This window comes from Aedes albopictus, chromosome 1 (genome assembly GCF_035046485.1).
Source record: "Aedes albopictus strain Foshan chromosome 1, AalbF5, whole genome shotgun sequence".
Classification (NCBI taxonomy): Eukaryota; Metazoa; Arthropoda; class Insecta; order Diptera; family Culicidae; genus Aedes; species Aedes albopictus.
In genome coordinates, this window is record NC_085136.1 from 272,744,422 (window position 1) to 272,760,233 (window position 15,812).

The following is a 15,812-nucleotide window of genomic DNA, read 5'->3' on the forward strand; positions in this document are numbered from 1 at the left end:
CTGTCGAGAATCCTGACAGGATTCTGTCGAGAATCCTGACAGGATTCTGTCGAGAATCCTGACAGGATTCTGTCGAGAATCCTGACAGGATTCTGTCGAGAATCCTGACAGGATTCTGTCGAGAATCCTGACAGGATTCTGTCGAGAATCCTGACAGGATTCTGTCGAGAATCCTGACAGGATTCTGTCGAGAATCCTGACAGGATTCTGTCGAGAATCCTGACAGGATTCTGTCGAGAATCCTGACAGGATTCTGTCGAGAATCCTGACAGGATTCTGTCGAGAATCCTGACAGGATTCTGTCGAGAATCCTGACAGGATTCTGTCGAGAATCCTGACAGGATTCTGTCGAGAATCCTGACAGGATTCTGTCGAGAATCCTGACAGGATTCTGTCGAGAATCCTGACAGGATTCTGTCGAGAATCCTGACAGGATTCTGTCGAGAATCCTGACAGGATTCTGTCGAGAATCCTGAAAGGATTCTGTCGAGAATCCTGACATTATTCTGTCGAGAATCCTGACATTATTCTGTCGAGAATCCTGACAGGATTCTGTCGAGAATCCTGACAGGATTCTGTCGAGAATCCTGACAGGATTCTGTCGAGAATCCTGACAGGATTCTGTCGAGAATCCTGACAGGATTCTGTCGAGAATCCTGACAGGATTCTGTCGAGAATCCTGACAGGATTCTGTCGAGAATCCTGACAGGATTCTGTCGAGAATCCTGACAGGATTCTGTCGAGAATCCTGACAGGATTCTGTCGAGAATCCTGACAGGATTCTGTCGAGAATCCTGACAGGATTCTGTCGAGAATCCTGACAGGATTCTGTCGAGAATCCTGACAGGATTCTGTCGAGAATCCTGACAGGATTCTGTCGAGAATCCTGACAGGATTCTGTCGAGAATCCTGACAGGATTCTGTCGAGAATCCTGACAGGATTCTGTCGAGAATCCTGACAGGATTCTGTCGAGAATCCTGACAGGATTCTGTCGAGAATCCTGACAGGATTCTGTCGAGAATCCTGACAGGATTCCGTCGAGAATCCTTTTTCATTTTTTTTTCATTTATTTATTTGCTTCATCTGACATCTTGTCTTAATGAAGTCTGTCGAGAATCCTGACAGGATTCTGTCGAGAATCCTGACAGGATTCTGTCGAGAATCCTGACAGGATTGTGTCGAGAATCCTGACAGGATTCCGTCGAGAATCCTTTTTCATTTTTTATTCATTTATTTATTTGCTTCATCTGACATCTTGTCTTAATGAAGTCTGTCGAGAATCCTAACAGGATTCTGTCGAGAATCCTGACAGGATTCTGTCGAGAATCCTGACAGGATTCTGTCGAGAATCCTGACAGGATTCTGTCGAGAATCCTGAAAGGATTCTGTCAAGATTCCTGAAAGGATTCTGTCGAGAATCCTGAAAGGATTCTAACGAGAATCCTGAGAGGATTCTGACGAGAATCCTGAGAGGAATCTGACGAAAATGCTGAGAGAATTCTGACGAGAATCGTGAGAGGATTCTGTCGAGAACCGTGAGAGGATTCTGACGAGAATTCCGAGAGGATTCTGTCGAGAATCCCGAGAGGATTCTGACGAGAATCCTGAGAGGATTCTGAAGACACTTTTCTTTCTGGACTTTTACAGAGGAAGAGCCTCTTCGAGGAGGAAGCCTGAGACCTCTTCAAGAGAAAAACTTATTGATTTGTTTTTTAGAGAAGGATTAAACCTTTTCTCCAATGAATCTGATCCATTTTGTGGTCACCCTATCCCTATCCATTATTCTCACCATTCAACCATTTCCACCACCACACACTCCGCTTCGGATGAATTACGAGGGAAAGGCGTCAGAAAAAGTCAACCTCGATTCTTCACCAAACTACCCCCGATTCTCGTTGCGTTAGGTACTCACTACGGACTACGGCGCGGCACAGGGTAGAAAACGGAAGCGTCCGGAAAACGACGCAAACAAATCCTTTTGCCACACTACTGCTCGACTGCGATAGGACACACGTCGACCTCCTTCGGGGCGGCTGAGATGTTGGTGGTAACTACCACCATACAACAATACCAATAATAAACCTGTCACTTTATTTGCCCAAACCTTTCGCTTCGGTTGACGGCGAGAGCTCTGCTTGCGGGGGCTGGATTGGTGGCAAGAGTGGTGGTCGTTAGTTTGTGTCCCTTGTCGGGTCGCTTCTGCTGGTTTGGGGTTGTGTCCTTTGGGCGTATGCTCGTTCGCTTTCTTGGGCTCTTCTGGGAGACCACCGTTAATGGTTAAGGTGGAGCCGGCCTCCGGAGAATGTTATCTTCATGCTGTGTGTGTTCATGGTGATCAACGAAATTAATGTCCCCAGCAGTCAGCCAATAGTGTGTGGATTGTTCGGTTGATTAACATGAATAATTCCGAGTCCGAGTCCGAATTTCGGTTTTGGGGACGACTGATGTGATGTGGGTTCGAGCGAGGTGATTAATTGTGGGGGTTGTTAAAACAGTGTTCATCCATTTATAGGAGCAAACATAAATGAAACTGGGTTTTTTTGGGAAGATTTATTCGATTCCACGGTTGAGCGCATTTCGAGAAGCAAACAAAGAAGAGTCAGCAAACACACAAGTCAGAGGCAGTAATCAACACCGGACGTAAGTGTCCCATCCGGAGGATGGAGCAGCTGTAGTTCACAAGTCCCCAAATGAAGAAAATTGTAACTACCGAACCGTAACCAGATGTGAAAGTCGGTATCTTGGACTTTGGATCCCATGGTCGAGTTTCGGCAAAGGGCGGACAGCATTGACCCTCCGCGCGCCGGAAACGAATGAGAAGAATTGCTTCTTCATTTTTTTTTTCCTGTTCGGTTTAGATAGCCCTCCCCGGCAGCATCTTGTTTGCTTCACGGTTCGACGCTCCATTTAAGCTAACACGTTTTTCTTTGGACCGACGGAGGAGCATCGTGTCGTGTTGTTTTTCTCGGGTGGAACGTGTGTCCTGTTTTGGAGTGCGAGTCGTTCATTTCCAATCAGGATGGGATGGATAGCGGACCAGAGACGTGTACAGGCAAGCTTCGTTGCATCGAAAGCTATTGCAAACTTCATACATCTTTCGGGCATTATATTATCAGAAGGTCAGTTCCATGGGAACGGTATCCATACTAAGGCAAAATTGCCATATTTGCACTCAAAATCCTGGAAGGAATTCAAGGAGGATTCTCCCCAGAATTCAAGGAGGATTCTCCCCAGAATCCTGGAAGGATTCTCACTCAGAATCCTGGAAGGATTCTCACTTAGAATCCTGGAAGGATTCTCACTTAGAATCCTGGAAGGATTCTCACTTAGAATCCTGGAAGGATTCTCACTTAGAATCCTGGAAGGATTCTCACTCAGAATCCTGGAAGGATTCTCACTCAGAATCCTGGAAGGATTCTCACTCAGAATCCTGGAAGGATTCTCACTTAGAATCCTGGAAGGATTCTCACTTAGAATCCTGGAAGGATTCTCACTCAGAATCCTGGAAGGATTCTCACTCAGAATCCTGGAAGGATTCTCTCACTCAGATCCTGGAAGGATTCTCACTCAGAATCCTGGAAGGATTCTCACTCAGAATCCTGGAAGGATTCTCACTCAGAATCCTGGAAGGATTCTCACTTAGAATCCTGGAAGGATTCTCACTTAGAATCCTGGAAGGATTCTCACTTAGAATCCTGGAAGGATTCTCACTCAGAATCCTGGAAGGATTCTCACTCAGAATCCTGGAAGGATTCTCACGCAGAATCCTGGAAGGATTCTCACTCAGAATCCTGGAAGGATTCTCACTCAGAATCCTGGAAGGATTCTCACTCAGAATCCTGGAAGGATTCTCACTCAGAATCCTGGAAGGATTCTCACTCAGAATCCTGGAAGGATTCTCACGCAGAATCCTGGAAGGATTCTCACGCAGAATCCTGGAAGGATTCTCACTCAGAATCCTGGAAGGATTCTCACGCAGAATCCTGGAAGGATTCTCACGCAGAATCCTGGAAGGATTCTCACGCAGAATCCTGGAAGGATTCTCACGCAGAATCCTGGAAGGATTCTCACGCAGAATCCTGGAAGGATTCTCACTCAGAATCCTGAAAGGATTCTCACTCAGAATCCTGGAAGGATTCTCACTCAGAATCCTGGAAGGATTCTCACTCAGAATCCTGGAAGGATTCTCACTCAGAATCCTGGAAGGATTCTCACTCAGAATCCTGGAAGGATTCTCACTCAGAATCCTGGAAGGATTCTCACTCAGAATCCTGGAAGGATTTCACTCAGAATCCTGGAAGGATTCTCACTCAGAATCCTGGAAGGATTCTCACTCAGAATCCTGGAAGGATTCTCACTCAGAATCCTGAAGGATTCTCACTCAGAATCCTGGAAGGATTCTCACTCAGAATCCTGGAAGGATTCTCACTCAGAATCCTGGAAGGATTCTCACTCAGAATCCTGGAAGGATTCTCACTCAGAATCCTGGAAGGATTCTCACTCAGAATCCTGGAAGGATTCTCACTCAGAATCCTGGAAGGATTCTCACTCAGAATCCTGGAAGGATTCTCACTCAGAATCCTGGAAGGATTCTCACTCAGAATCCTGGAAGGATTCTCACTCAGAATCCTGAAGGATTCTCACTCAGAATCCTGGAAGGATTCTCACTCAGAATCCTGGAAGGATTCTCACTCAGAATCCTGGAAGGATTCTCACTCAGAATCCTGGAAGGATTCTCACTCAGAATCCTGGAAGGATTCTCACTCAGAATCCTGGAAGGATTCTCACTCAGAATCCTGGAAGGATTCTCACTCAGAATCCTGGAAGGATTCTCACTCAGAATCCTGGAAGGATTCTCACTCAGAATCCTGGAGGATTCTCACTCAGAATCCTGGAAGGATTCTCACTCAGAATCCTGGAAGGATTCTCCTCAGAATCCTGGAAGGATTCTCACTCAGAATCCTGGAAGGATTCTCACTCAGAATCCTGGAAGGATTCTCACTCAGAATCCTGGAAGGATTCTCACTCAGAATCCTGGAAGGATTCTCACTCAGAATCCTGGAAGGATTCTCACTCAGAATCCTGGAAGGATTCTCACTCAGAATCCTGGAAGGATTCTCACTCAGAATCCTGGAAGGATTCTCACTCAGAATCCTGGAAGGATTCTCACTCAGAATCCTGGAAGGATTCTCACTCAGAATCCTGGAAGGATTCTCACTCAGAATCCTGGAAGGATTCTCACTCAGAATCCTGGAAGGATTCTCACTCAGAATCCTGGAAGGATTCTCACTCAGAATCCTGGAAGGATTCTCACTCAGAATCCTGGAAGGATTCTCACTCAGAATCCTGGAAGGATTCTCACTCAGAATCCTGGAAGGATTCTCACTCAGAATCCTGGAAGGATTCTCACTCAGAATCCTGGAAGGATTCTCACTCAGAATCCTGGAAGGATTCTCACTCAGAATCCTGGAAGGATTCTCACTCAGAATCCTGGAAGGATTCTCCCCAGAATCCTGGAAGGATTCTCCCCAGAATCCTGGAAGGATTCTCCCCAGAATCCTGGAAGGATTCTCCCCAGAATCCTGGAAGGATTCTCCCCAGAATCCTGGAATGATTCTCCCCAGAATCCTGGAAGGATTCTCCCCAGAATCCTGGAAGGATTCTCCCCAGAATCCTGGAAGGATTCTCCCCAGAATCCTGGAAGGATTCTCCCCAGAATCCTGGAAGGATTCTCCCCAGAATCCTGGAAGGATTCTCCCCAGAATCCTGGAAGGATTCTCCCCAGAATCCTGGAAGGATTCTCCTCAGAATCCTGGAAGGATTCTCTCTCCCCAGAATCCTGGAAAGATTCTCTCTCCCCAGAATCCTGGAAGGATTCTCCCCAGAATCCTGGAAGGATTCTCTCCAGAATCCTGGAAGGATTCTCTCCAGAATCCTGGAAGGATTCTCTCCAGAATCCTGGAAGGATTCTCTCCAGAATCCTGGAAGGATTCTCTCCAGAATCCTGGAAGGATTCTCTCCAGAATCCTGGAAGGATTCTCTCCAGAATCCTGGAAGGATTCTCACTCTGAATCCTGAAAGGGTTCTCACTCAGAATCCTGATAGGATTCTCACTCAGAATCCTGAATAGATTCTCGCTCAGAATCGTGAAAGGATTCTCACTCAGAATCGTGAAAGGATTCTCACTCAGAATCGTGAAAGGATTCTCACTCAGAATCGTGAAAGGATTCTCACTCAGAATCGTGAAAGGATTCTCACTCAGAATCGTGAAAGGATTCTCACTCAGAATCGAGAAAGGATTCTCACTCAGAATCGTGAAAGGATTCTCACTCAGAATCGTGAAAGGATTCTCACTCAGAATCGTGAAAGGATTCTCACTCAGAATCGTGAAAGGATTCTCACTCAGAATCCTGAAAGGATTCTCACTCAGAATCCTGGAAGGATTCTCCCCAGAATCCTGGAAGGATTCTCCCCAGAATCCTGGAAGGATTCTCCCCAGAATCCTGGAAGGATTCTCCTCAGAATCTTGGAAGGATTCTCCTCAGAATCCTGGAAGGATTCTCCTCAGAATCCTGGAAGGATTCTCCTCAGAATCCTGGAAGGATTCTCCTCAGAATCCTGGAAGGATTCTCCTCAGAATCCTGGAAGGATTCTCCTCAGAATCCTGGAAGGATTCTCCTCAGAATCCTAGAAGGATTCTCCCCAGAATCCTGGAAGGATTCTCCCCAGAATCCTGGAAGGATTCTCCCCAGAATCCTGGAAGGATTCTCCCCAGAATCCTGGAAGGATTCTCCCCAGAATCCTGGAAGGATTCTCCCCAGAATCCTGGAAGGATTCTCCCCAGAATCCTGGAAGGATTCTCCCCAGAATCCTGGAAGGATTCTCCCCAGAATCCTGGAAGGATTCTCCCCAGAATCCTGGAAGGATTCTCCCCAGAATCCTGGAAGGATTCTCCCCAGAATCCTGGAAGGATTCTCCCCAGAATCCTGGAAGGATTCTCCCCAGAATCCTGGAAGGATTCTCCCCAGAATCCTGGAAGGATTCTCCCCAGAATCCTGGAAGGATTCTCCCCAGAATCCTGGAAGGATTCTCCCCAGAATCCTGGAAGGATTCTCCCCAGAATCCTGGAAGGATTCTCCCCAGAATCCTGGAAGGATTCTCCCCAGAATCCTGGAAGGATTCTCCCCAGAATCCTGGAAGGATTCTCCCCAGAATCCTGGAAGGATTCTCCCCAGAATCCTGGAAGGATTCTCCCCAGAATCCTGGAAGGATTCTCCCCAGAATCCTGGAAGGATTCTCCCCAGAATCCTGGAAGGATTCTCCCCAGAATCCTTGAAGGATTCTCCCCAGAATCCTGGAAGGATTCTCCCCAGAATCCTGGAAGGATTCTCCCCAGAATCCTGGAAGGATTCTCCCCAGAATCCTGGAAGGATTCTCCCCAGAATCCTGGAAGGATTCTCCCCAGAATCCTGGAAGGATTCTCCCCAGAATCCTGGAAGGATTCTCCCCAGAATCCTGGAAGGATTCTCCCCAGAATCCTGGAAGGATTCTCCCCAGAATCCTGGAAGGATTCTCGCCCAGAATCCTGGAAGGATTCTCCCCAGAATCCTGGAAGGATTCTCTCTCCCCAGAATCCTGGAAGGATTCTCTCTCCCCAGAATCCTGGAAGGATTCTCTCTCCCCAGAATCCTGGAAGGATTCTCTCTCCCCAGAATCCTGGAAGGATTCTCCCCAGAATCCTGGAAGGATTCTCCCCAGAATCCTGGAAGGATTCTCCCCAGAATCCTGGAAGGATTCTCCCCAGAATCCTGGAAGGATTCTCCCCAGAATCCTGGAAGGATTCTCCCCAGAATCCTGGAAGGATTCTCCCCAGAATCCTGGAAGGATTCTCCCCAGAATCCTGGAAGGATTCTCCCCAGAATCCTGGAAGGATTCTCCCCAGAATCCTGGAAGGATTCTCCCCAGAATCCTGGAAGGATTCTCCCCAGAATCCTGGAAGGATTCTCCCCAGAATCCTGGAAGGATTCTCCCCAGAATCCTGGAAGGATTCTCCCCAGAATCCTGGAAGGATTCGCCCCAGAATCCTGGAAGGATTCGCCCCAGAATCCTGGAAGGATTCGCCCCAGAATCCTGGAAGGATTCTCCCCAGAATCCTGGAAGGATTCTCCCCAGAATCCTGGAAGGATTCTCCCCAGAATCCTGGAAGGATTCTCCCCAGAATCCTGGAAGGATTCTCCCCAGAATCCTGGAAGGATTCTCCCCAGAATCCTGGAAGGATTCTCCCCAGAATCCTGGAAGGATTCTCCCCAGAATCCTGGAAGGATTCTCCCCAGAATCCTGGAAGGATTCTCCCCAGAATCCTGGAAGGATTCTCCCCAGAATCCTGGAAGGATTCTCCCCAGAATCCTGGAAGGATTCTCCCCAGAATCCTGGAAGGATTCTCCCCAGAATCCTGGAAGGATTCTCCCCAGAATCTTGGAAGGATTCTCCCCAGAATCCTGGAAGGATTCTTCTCAGAATCCTGGAAGGATTCTCCTCAGAATCCTGGAAGGATTCTACCCAGAATTCGGGAAAGATTCTCCCCAGAATCCTGGAAGGATTCTCCCCAGAATCCTGGAAGGATTCTCCCCAGAATCCTGGAAGGATTCTCCCCAGAATCCTGGAAGGATTCTCCCCAGAATCCTGGAAGGATTCTCCCCAGAATCCTGGAAGGATTCTCCCCAGAATCCTGGAAGGATTCTCCCCAGAATCCTGGAAGGATTCTCCCCAGAATCCTGGAAGGATTCTCCCCAGAATCCTGGTAGGATTCTTCCCAGAATCCTGGAAGGATTTTCCCCAGAATCCTGGATGGATTCTCCCCAGAATCCTGGAATCCTATTTGTTTCAAATCTCTGAAGCCGGAGTGTCAAAGGGTTGTAAAATGTCACGGAGAAAATGTCATGACATTTTCTAGTTCAACCATTTCCAAAGCAAATTTCCGCCTGTAAACACAAACCATCAGTTATGTTAGATATGGTAAAAGCTCTCAAGAAATGTTGTATTGTTTTGCACTAGAACTCTTTTTTGACGAGAATAAAAATAAAAATAATTGTAACTTGTTCAAAACTCCCGAACACTTCACTGTCCATCACCATCTTGCCCAAAAGCAACATGTACGACTACCGAACCAGCACGAAATGAAATTCGGTCTCTGGTGCCGCCCTTGTATCCTTGGTGGTTGGTGAGAAAATGTCTCGGCACGGATCCTAATAAAATATCCTGTATCATGGACAGTTCGAAAAATGGCTCGGTGCAGTGAACCGTTCTCGTATCTACAATTCTCCCCCTTCCACTGACTGACTGCCTCCGGGATCCTACTCCGTTTCTCACTTCGGGACCTCGAACAAGTCCAAGGAACGTTCACACGTCCTGTGCGACCCCCACTCCCCTCCAAAACCGAAATGAAACCCATGGATAGTGATAGTGTAGCGTGCACAGCACCAGTCAGTGTCGGTGTGCGAGCGGTTGGGGTACTTACATGTCCGAATCAGGAATCCTATCGTTAGGAGCGGTATTAAAACTGTCCATCGGTGCTGCGGCTGCTGTTGTCGGGTGAAGGCTATCATTGCTGCTGAATGGTGGTGGCTGCTACGTCGCCGCCTGGTCGTCCTTGCCACAGAAATTCACACACAGACACACTCACGAAACACACTCAGACACTCCGGACACTCCCGTTGCTTGGAGATCTCTGCAAAAAGAAAAGCCAGAAACGAGAACGAAATTATTGCCACGCTGTTGAACTTTGCCAAAGCAAACACATTCATTCTCACTTGTACTGGGATTGGAGGGATGTTTGATATTGGGTTGGGGACAGGCAGGGCAGATGATGCGGTCATAGAATGTGCAGAATGAGATGGAATTAGTTTAAACCGTTCGTTGAAAAAAAAAATGAAAATTACGATGAAATTCGCCACATGGAATACAATGAAATTTGCCACTGAGTATTCGATCAAGTTTTTCGGATGGATTTGTCACTGGGGATCCAGTTGGCTTCGTCTAACGGAATTTTGTAGGATTCACTGCTGAGTGATTGAGAAACAAGTGGGATAAGTGACAGAGAATCCAGTGAGAATCGCCACTTGGGATACGGTGAAATTTACCACTACGGATCTGGTGAGATTCGTCATTAGGGATGTGATAGGTATTGCCACTGCAAGTCCGGAATGATTTGTCAGTAAGAACCTGGAGGAATAAGCCAAATAAGAATCCGATCGAACACATCTCTGGGAATTCAATGAGGTTCACTACTTAAATGCCCGATGAATTAACCCCGGTAAGATTCGCCAAGCAGTAGGATTAACAGTGAAGTTTTGCTACGAGGGACTCGACAAGTGTTGCCGCAAGAAATTCGGTTTATAATCTTAGAGCAATCACCACTAGAGAAATGTGTCACTGGGAATTCGGCGAGATTCGCCACAAGGGTTCAAATGAGATAAGCCACATGATTGCCAATAGTAAATCTGGCACGACTTGCAACTGAGAATCTCGTAATAATCGAATTGATAATCTGGCAGCCTTCCTCACTGATAATTCAGCAAAATTTGCCACCAGGGATCCAGCGAAATTCGCCACTAAGGACCTCAGCGCAAAAATCTTACACCATTGTCACAAAAACCTTTTCCCCATCAACCGAAGATGCCTGACCGCAACCGACAGGCCCAGATCCAGAATGTGTGTCCCCCTGCTGTGCTGGGCGTGTGAGGTGAGCAAGAAGCAATTAGATGCCACTCGCAGAATGCCCTCCACCACACCAACAGAAGAACCGGAAATCGAAAGAATAAATAGTCGAAGCTTAAAAGTTATTATGACTCAGGATCTCCGGGACAAGTATGTTTGTCTTGTCGGTTTTGTTCTATGCCGTCGTGTGGCCCCACTCACTATAATTCAAGTCGGAATAGATCCTACATGGCAGGGAACGAAAACGAAGGGCTTTTGCCGAAATTGGAACGAACAGCTTGATTCCTCTCGATTCCATTCCGAAGGAATGGAACAACATTGGCAAGCAAGTAGTGGACTGGAATGGGAGACATTATTGCTACGGTCTATTCTATGGTCTGACCATTATCGCAGTAACCAACCACACACCTTCTGGCACGTCGTATCGAATCGACTGCAGCGGGCTCAGGATCCTTCCGTCGCCGTCGAGTGGCAAAGAGTGGCGATAATTACTGGTAAAAGGTCGGTAATTAAGGTGAAGCAATGAGGCGCTAGAGAGAGCATTAAAAAGGTGTTTGCGGGCTTCGGGAGATTTGTGACGCGGTTGGGACGTGACCCTGGTAGGTGTTTTAGAAACTGTATCAAGAAATGGTATTGAAGGTAAGTATCTTTGTATGTAATTGGCGAGACAGTAGACTTGGTAAATTTTCTCTTTTTTCTATGCCTTCTCTATCATCTTTGTCAACACTGCCTTCTCTGGCTTCTTTGAGAGGACTCCTTCCAGGATTCTGAGGAGAATCCTACCAGGATTCTGAGTGAGAATCCTTCCAGGATTCTGAGTGAGAATCCTTCCAGGATTCTGAGTGAGAATCCTTCCAGGATTCTGAGTGAGAATCCTTCCAGGATTCTGAGTGAGAATCCTTCCAGGATTCTGAGTGAGAATCCTTCCAGGATTCTGAGTGAGAATCCTTCCAGGATTCTGAGTGAGAATCCTTCCAGGATTCTGAGTGAGAATCCTTCCAGGATTCTGAGTGAGAATCCTTCCAGGATTCTGAGTGAGAATCCTTCCAGGATTCTGAGGAGAATCCTTCCAGGATTCTGAGGAGAATCCTTCCAGGATTCTGAGGAGAATCCTTCCAGGATTCTGAGTGAGAATCCTTCCAGGATTCTGAGTGAGAATCCTTCCAGGATTCTGAGTGAGAATCCTTCCAGGATTCTGAGTGAGAATCCTTCCAGGATTCTGAGTGAGAATCCTTCCAGGATTCTGAGTGAGAATCCTTCCAGGATTCTGAGTGAGAATCCTTCCAGGATTCTGAGTGAGAATCCTTCCAGGATTCTGGGGAGAATCCTTCCAGGATTCTGGGGAGAATCCTTCCAGGATTCTGGGGAGAATCCTTCCAGGATTCTGGGGAGAATCCTTCCAGGATTCTGGGGAGAATCCTTCCAGGATTCTGGGGAGAATCCTTCCAGGATTCTGGGGAGAATCCTTCCAGGATTCTGGGGAGAATCCTTCCAGGATTCTGGGGAGAATCCTTCCAGGATTCTGGGGAGAATCCTTCCAGGATTCTGGGGAGAATCCTTCCAGGATTCTGGGGAGAATCCTTCCAGGATTCTGAGGAGAATCCTTCCAGGATTCTGAGGAGAATCCTTCCAGGATTCTGAGGAGAATCCTTCCAGGATTCTGAGGAGAATCCTTCCAGGATTCTGGGAGGAATCCTTCCAGGATTCTGGGAGGAATCCTTCCGGGATTCTGATTCTGAGAGAAATCCTTCCAGGATTCTGAGGAGAATCCTTGCAGGATTCTAAGGAGAATCCTTGCCGGATTCTGAGGAGAATCATTGCAGGATTCTGAGGAGAATCCTTGCCGGATTCTGAGGAGAATCCTTGCAGGATTCTGAGGAGAATCCTTGCAGGATTCTGAGGAGAATCCTTGCAGGATTCTGAGGAGAATCCTTGCAGGATTCTAAGGAGAATCCTTGCAGGATTCTGAGGAGAATCCTTGCAGGATTCTGAGGAGAATCCTTGCAGGATTCTGAGGAGAATCCTTGCAGGATTCTGAGGAGAATCCTTGCAGGATTCTGAGGAGAATCCTTGCAGGATTCTGAGGAGAATCCTTGCCGGATTCTGAGGAGAATCCTTGCAGGATTCTGAGGAGAATCCTTGCAGGATTCTGAGGAGAATCCTTGCAGGATTCTGAGGAGAATCCTTGCAGGATTCTGAGGAGAATCCTTGCAGGATTCTGAGGAGAATCCTTGCAGGATTCTGAGGAGAATCCTTGCAGGATTCTGAGGAGAATCCTTGCAGGATTCTGAGGAGAATCCTTGCAGGATTCTGAGGAGAATCCTTGCAGGATTCTGAGGAGAATCCTTGCAGGATTCTGAGGAGAATCCTTGCAGGATTCTGAGGAGAATCCTTGCAGGATTCTGAGGAGAATCCTTGCAGGATTCTGAGGAGAATCCTTGCAGGATTCTGAGGAGAATCCTTGCAGGATTCTGAGGAGAATCCTTGCAGGATTCTGAGGAGAATCCTTGCCGGATTCTGAGGAGAATCATTGCAGGATTCTGAGGAGAATCCTTGCAGGATTCTGAGGAGAATCCTTGCCGGATTCTGAGGAGAATCATTGCAGGATTCTGAGGAGAATCCTTGCAGGATTCTGAGGAGAATCCTTGCAGGATTCTGAGTAGAATCCTTGCAGGATTCTGAGGAGAATCCTTGCAGGATTCTGAGGAGAATCCTTGCAGGATTCTGAGGAGAATCCTTGCAGGATTCTGAGGAGAATCCTTGCAGGATTCTGAGGAGAATCCTTGCAGGATTCTGAGGAGAATCCTTGCAGGATTCTGAGGAGAATCCTTGCAGGATTCTGAGGAGAATCCTTGCAGGATTCTGAGGAGAATCCTTGCAGGATTCTGAGGAGAATCCTTGCAGGATTCTGAGGAGAATCCTTGCAGGATTCTGAGGAGAATCCATGCAGGATTCTGAGGAGAATCCTTGCAGGATTCTGAGGAGAATCCTTGCAGGATTCTGAGGAGAATCCATGCAGGATTCTGAGGAGAATCCTTGCAGGATTCTGAGGAGAATCCTTGCAGGATTCTGAGGAGAATCCTTGCAGGATTCTGAGGAGAATCCTTGCAGGATTCTGAGGAGAATCCTTGCAGGATTCTGAGTAGAATCCTTGCAGGATTCTGAGGAGAATCCTTGCAGGATTCTGAGGAGAATCCTTGCAGGATTCTGAGGAGAATCCTTGCAGGATTCTGAGGAGAATCCTTGCAGGATTCTGAGGAGAATCCTTGCAGGATTCTGAGGAGAATCCTTGCAGGATTCTGAGGAGAATCCTTGCAGGATTCTGAGGAGAATCCTTGCAGGATTCTGAGGAGAATCCTTGCAGGATTCTGAGGAGAATCCTTGCAGGATTCTGAGGAGAATCCTTGCAGGATTCTGAGGAGAATCCTTGCAGGATTCTGAGGAGAATCCTTGCAGGATTCTGAGGAGAATCCTTGCAGGATTCTGAGGAGAATCCTTGCAGGATTCTGAGGAGAATCCTTGCAGGATTCTGAGGAGAATCCTTGCAGGATTCTGAGGAGAATCCTTGCAGGATTCTGAGGAGAATCCTTGCAGGATTCTGAGGAGAATCCTTGCAGGATTCTGAGGAGAATCCTTGCAGGATTCTGAGGAGAATCCTTGCAGGATTCTGAGGAGAATCCTTGCAGGATTCTGAGGAGAATCCTTGCAGGATTCTGAGGAGAATCCTTGCAGGATTCTGAGGAGAATCCTTGCAGGATTCTGAGGAGAATCCTTGCAGGATTCTGAGGAGAATCCTTGCAGGATTCTGAGAGGAATCCTTGCAGGATTCTGAGGAGAATCCTTGCAGGATTCTGAGGAGAATCCTTGCAGGATTCTGTCTTCTCTGTCTTCTCTGTCTTCTCTGTCTTCTCTGTCTTCTCTGTCTACTCTGTCTCTCTGTCTTCTCCGTATTCTCTGTCTTTTCTGTCTTCTCTGTCTACTCTGTCTTCTCTGTCTTCTCTGTCTTCTCTGTCTTCTCTGTCTTCTCTGTCTTCTCTGTCTTCTCTGTCTTCTCTGTTATCTCTGTCTTCTCTGTCTTCTCTGTCTTCTCTGTCTTCTCTGTCTTCTCTGTCTTCTCTGTCTTCTCTGTCTTCTCTGTCTTCTCTGTCTTCTCTGTCTTCTCTGTCTTCTCTGTCTTCTCTGTCTTCTCTGTCTTCTCTGTCTTCTCTGTCTTCTCTGTCTTCTCTGTCTTCTCTGTCTTCTCTGTCTTCTCTGTCTTCTCTGTCTTCTCTGTCTTCTCTGTCTTCTCTGTCTTCTCTGTCTTCTCTGTCTTCTCTGTCTTCTCTGTCTTCTCTGTCTTCTCTGTCTTCTCTGTCTTCTCTGTCTTCTCTGTCTTCTCTGTCTTCTCTGTCTTCTCTGTCTTCTCTGTCTTCTCTGTCTTCTCTGTCTTCTCTGTCTTCTCTGTCTTCTCTGTCTTCTCTGTCTTCTCTGTCTTCTCTGTCTTCTCTGTCTTCTCTGTCTTCTCTGTCTTCTCTGTCTTCTCTGTCTTCTCTGTCTTCTCTGTCTTCTCTGTCTTCTCTGTCTTCTCTGTCTTCTCTGTCTTCTCTGTTTTCTCTGTCTTCTCTGTCTTCTCTGTCTTCTCTGTCTTCTCTGTCTTCTCTGTCTTCTCTGTCTTCTCTGTCTTCTCTGTCTTCTCTGTCTTCTCTGTCTTCTCTGTCTTCTCTGTCTTCTCTGTCTTCTCTGTCTTCTCTGTCTTCTCTGTCTTCTCTGTCTTCTCTGTCTTCTCTGTCTTCTCTGTCTTCTCTGTCTTCTCTGTCTTCTCTGTCTTCTCTGTCTTCTCTGTCTTCTCTGTCTTCTCTGTCTTCTCTGTCTTCTCTGTCTTCTCTGTCTTCTCTGTCTTCTCTGTCTTCTCTGTCTTCTCTGTCTTCTCTGTCTTCTCTGTCTTCTCTGTCTTCTCTGTCTTCTCTGTCTTCTCTGTCTACTCTGTCTACTCTGTCTTCTCTGTCTTCTCTGTCTTCTCTGTCTCCTCTTCTTTTTTTCACTTTCTTCTCTTCTAGATTTCTCCTCTCCTCTTCTAGATTTTCAAACTTTGTTCTTGTTTATTAATTGGCTGTAC

The 15,812-nt window shown here is 47.0% G+C and overlaps 1 protein-coding gene across 3 annotated transcripts in view; it reads right to left on the bottom strand.

The window, feature by feature from the left end:
• LOC109400937 (cadherin-87A) overlaps nt 1-15,812 on the bottom strand; it is a 1,070,191-nt gene that overhangs the window by 413,198 nt on the left and 641,181 nt on the right. For all 3 annotated transcript variants that reach the window (XM_062846776.1, XM_062846777.1, XM_062846778.1), the window contains one exon: nt 9,519-9,728. In XM_062846776.1, coding sequence (XP_062702760.1) covers nt 9,519-9,606 — 88 coding nt within the window. In that variant the 5' untranslated portion in view covers nt 9,607-9,728. The remainder of the gene's footprint in view (nt 1-9,518; nt 9,729-15,812) is intronic.